This window comes from Micropterus dolomieu, linkage group LG22 (genome assembly GCF_021292245.1).
Source record: "Micropterus dolomieu isolate WLL.071019.BEF.003 ecotype Adirondacks linkage group LG22, ASM2129224v1, whole genome shotgun sequence".
NCBI classification, from domain to species: domain Eukaryota; kingdom Metazoa; phylum Chordata; class Actinopteri; order Centrarchiformes; family Centrarchidae; genus Micropterus; species Micropterus dolomieu.
This window is the reverse complement of record NC_060171.1, coordinates 14,534,413-14,538,876: the sequence shown is the minus strand read 5'-3', so window position 1 is coordinate 14,538,876 and position 4,464 is coordinate 14,534,413. Positions and strand designations below refer to the sequence as shown.

Sequence of the window (4,464 nt, the reverse complement as noted above, 5' to 3'; positions counted from 1 at the left end):
CAGGGATCTGGCATGGGATTCTCGAAGGTATCGGCGTGTTGGCAGTCATCACCAACGCCTTCGTCATTGCTATCACCTCAGACTACATCCCCCGCTTTGTCTACGCATTCAAATATGGACCGTGTGTGGACAAGGGACACCACCATGAGGATGAGTAAGCTAAAATATAATGCGTAAGCTTTAAATATATCCGGCAGAGTGGCTTGTGTTGTGGTGAGATAGCTTCTGCTTTCGCCCTCAGGTGTTTGCGAGGCTACATGAACAGCAGCCTGTCTGTGTTTGACATGGGCGAGATGAAGAACAGCAGCCAGTCCAGATACTGCAGGTACAGAGACTACAGAGCACCGCCCTGGAGCTCAGTGCCGTACGAATTCACCCTGCAGTTCTGGCACGTCTTGGCTGCCAGGCTGGCCTTCATCATCGTCTTTGAGGTCTGTCAGCACTCCCCATTTCTTTTTTGTGTGTTAACCAGCAAGGCAAGAAGCTAAAACTAAATCCCTGCCTTCTGCAATGATTTCTGCAGTGAGGACAATTGGTTTAATATACACCTATTGTAGGGCATATAAAGTTCTTTACTGTGGTGCACACAGTGTTAACCTTTGCATGCTTATTAAATTATGCAGCAAATACTGGCAACTAAAGTGTGTGTGAGTTCTGTGCAAGGTAACTCCTAAATTATTAATGCTTCCCTCAGCACCTGGTGTTTGGGATCAAGTCCTTCATAGCGTACCTCATTCCGGACATGCCAAAGGATCTCTGTGATCGTATGAGGAGGGAGAAGTACCTGATGCAGGAGATGATGTACGAAGCAGAACTAGAGCACCTGCAGAAGGAGAGAAAGAAGAAAGGACGGCGTTATCACCATGAGTGGCCTTAGCTTTACCCACCACTTCTCCACTACACACCGCACAGCCCTCAACTCACAGGCATGTCCTCCCCAGCCTGCTTATTTATGTGTTTTAGCTTTGAGAGTCTAGCTCCACTCGGCTGATTCTATACACCAAAGACACCCCCGTTTAGTAACCAGATCCTTCCCCAAAACTGTCTGGCTTCAGGCTCTGACCCTCGCCATCTGTTCCACATCCAGTGTTGGGCTGCTCTTCTGGCCCCACCCCGCTCCTCCTCGAGCCCTCACCTGGCTTCATCCAGCAGGTTGCCCTTGGATCTGTGCTGTGTCATAGCTTCACTGGAAAACCCTGTGCAATTGTAATGTTTACTATGCAGATCAAGGGCTGCAGATCACCACTGTTCACCCATCCTACATTCTCTCTCTCTGTGTGTGGCAGCTAGCTCTCCGCATGGCTGCGTTTTTCTCCCGTGAGCATTAGCAGAGCCGTTCTGCTGCTAATGTGATAGAGCTACTATGGCACTTAGCATTTCTTGTTGCAAAAGTGATTCTGGTGATGTGGCTACCAAATACAATGGACACTGTTGTTGCAAAGCGACTGTATATTGTCCCTGAAGCATGCTGATCAATATTTGCAGCTATATGGTGAACTGCGAAGAGAATAAAATTAAGACAACTGCACACATCCTGTAGGATGTTAACATCTATTCTGTACATTCTCTATGAAATCATATCAAGTGCATGGTGATATTGTTTTGTATCTTTTGATAGACAAAGTCGCTGTGTTGATGCCTGGTTCACATGTGTCTGTACTCAGTGCAAGCTAAATGTCAATCTCCGTCTGTGCTACTGCTGAGCTTGACTTTCTTGAGTGGAGGAAATGTGAACTTAGTGCAATTAGATTGTGCCTACTGCTCACCACAATTGTGTCACGAACATCACATGTGCCTGTTTGTGCTGCACATGCTTTTTCAAGTGCAAGAAATGTTCTCTTTCCTCATTCTGTTGTCTGATCTTCTGTTAACTCTCTGAACTCTCCTGTTTGGATTTGCTTTGGATGTGAGTCCCACCACAGTACCTACTCGGGTCTCAGCTAATGGCTCTGAAACATGTCGACGGTGTACGTTGTAATGTGACTCCCACCATTAACAATGTATACATGCACGCAGGTACTGCAAATCTGCTCTTCCGTTCTGTGCTCGCAGCCTGTTTTTCATTTGTTGTTGGAAGCCCTGAAGCGTGGTTGAAACTTGGATCACTTAGACATACCTGTGGCTTGGGTGTTCAAGTTTACAAAGAACATCCAACCACTGTTCGTCACTCACAGCACACCAACATATTTCAGTTTGGGTCCTTTGCTAACTAAGCACACAGTCAGATGCAGTGTCGGCTGCTTTCGGACCTTTTATTGATGTGAAACCTAGAAATTCGGTTTTGTTAAACGCAGAGTCATGACATTGCCTTTACTTGTGGTCAGTTCTGATGTCATGGATTACAGAACTCAGGAAAACAGGCAGCATGTGCGAAGTATCCATCTGTGAATCTGAGTCAGAATCATAATCATTTCCTGTTTCATTCACGATGAGATGGAGAGTCGTGTAGTGCGTGGAGTAAACAGTATTAATGAGGAGTGTTTTCATTTTGTAGGTGATGAGAACTTCAACATCAGCCCAAGACCTTCCATACAGGTCATGTTGATCATATGATGTTTGATACGATTTAGAGTTAACGACATTATGCACAGTAAACGTGAAAGTTACATGAACCTAACACCTGAAGGTAAAGAATATCACTACCCTGAATGCATTGCACAACACTGAAAAAACTATTCATTATTTAAAAATAAGTGTACATTATTTAAATTAGTTTAGTTATGTTGCATTGTATATACATTTTATTATATGTGGAATGTTTTTATACTTTTTATTTTGTGCTATCAGTATGAGTTTACCTGTTTTCATCCTCAGATAAACAAAGTAATGTCCACATTTCTCAGGTGTCTTATGAATGTTTGCAGATGATAAACTTTTTATCATATTTTCTAAAATCCTGCTTTTTTAAATTATATTTTTGCACTGGTAGTGCATTCGCATGACTATTATGCACACTCACAGTTAAAGCATGTTTTTTAATTTTAAAATTTTAAAATATTGAAAATCATGGAATACCATCATGGGGACATATGATGCAGGTCGTAAGATGTAATGATGCTTTCAGTTCATAACGTTCAATCCAGTGATTCAAACAAGTGTTTTTAAAACATATTCCAATACTAAAGAAATTACTCCGGGTTTTCAGAATATCTTCCCTGCTATGTGAACACTGAAAATCTATGCATGTTGTTATCCTTGAGTGCTATGTTGATTTTGAACAAATGCAGATGTAAATGTACTGGTACATTGGTACTGTAAAGTATGCATGACCTAACATCTGCCTTGAGCAGAGCTAACTTCTGTACAGTTGTTAACAGCGTCTTAAACATATCACCTCCGCTTTTCAGTGTTGAACATGACAAGACATTGTGTTTCTTGATTTGACAGAATTTTATACTGTAAGATAATTTTCTAAATAACATCTTAGACTCTAGACTAATTTCTATAATCTGGCCTGGACTGAATTTAAGAGTCTGATCAAACGAAACATGTCAATCCTCAAATTTGCTCTGTTTGAACAGTCAACTGGGAATTAGTATAATGTTTACCTCCTGACAGCTGAAGTGTTTAACTTTATGGGATTGGTTGGGAGAGTTATGAATGAATAACTACATAACCTTGAATGTTTGACTTGCCCAGCTACTACTAATTTCCAGATGGATCTTTGTCCTGTTATCTTCTCTTCTCTGGCAGCATCGGTGTCCCTTCTCACTAATACAAATACTGCGCGGTGGTGGAAAGGTGTCTCATGCCTTTCACTGTTGGCAATAGCACAATATGGGTATTGCATAATAAGTTATTATGGCATGACCTTGCACATCTCTGAAAACATTGCAGTCTAGAGGGGGATTATGCTTTCTGTTCTATGCTATGCCTCCTAATAGGATTGTGCTTGAGCAAGTGATGTGTGACTTGACGTGGAAGCACGGTGATGTTAGACCATAGATTTAACTGCATAATAGGATGGTATCAGTTGTGACATGAAGTATATCAATGACATTGTTGACTTCGTTCCTGTTTACATGTAAAAACATATTGAAATGTATAAAAATAATGTAACATAAAATAATTTGGATATCACTTTTTTCTGTAATAAATCATGGATTGTATCTTTTAAATCAAAGCTGCTCTCTTTATTGTTGCTTCCGTTTCTCTGTAATATAAAACAACTGAAAAACAGCCTCTGGGCCGAGCTGATATGGTCTTCATGACTATCCAAGTCTAAATCTGCTAATGGAACAAACCAGGGCACAGCAGACTGCTGAGACTGTTTTTTCCCCCCTGCTATTATAACAAACCACAAATATTCTTGCCAAAGAGTGTTCATATAACATATTGTTAACACTATTAGTATTGTAGGATTTACAAACTGCATTAGGATGCTGTTGCTGCTTAGCCTTCACTTCAACTGCTTTTCTGTTCATGTCATATATGTGTGTGTATGTATGTATGTATGTATATATA

The 4,464-nt window shown here is 40.9% G+C and overlaps 1 protein-coding gene across 1 annotated transcript in view; it reads left to right on the top strand.

Moving 5' to 3' along the window:
- Nucleotides 1–4,123, top strand: part of LOC123961587 (anoctamin-3-like) — a 5,838-nt gene extending 1,715 nt beyond the window's left edge. Inside the window, exons 2-4 of the mRNA XM_046037079.1 lie at nt 4–154; nt 242–431; nt 695–4,123. Of these exons, the coding sequence (XP_045893035.1) occupies nt 4–154; nt 242–431; nt 695–877 (524 nt within the window). The 3' untranslated portion in view covers nt 878–4,123. The remainder of the gene's footprint in view (nt 1–3; nt 155–241; nt 432–694) is intronic.
- Nucleotides 4,124–4,464: the final 341 nt, after the last annotated feature.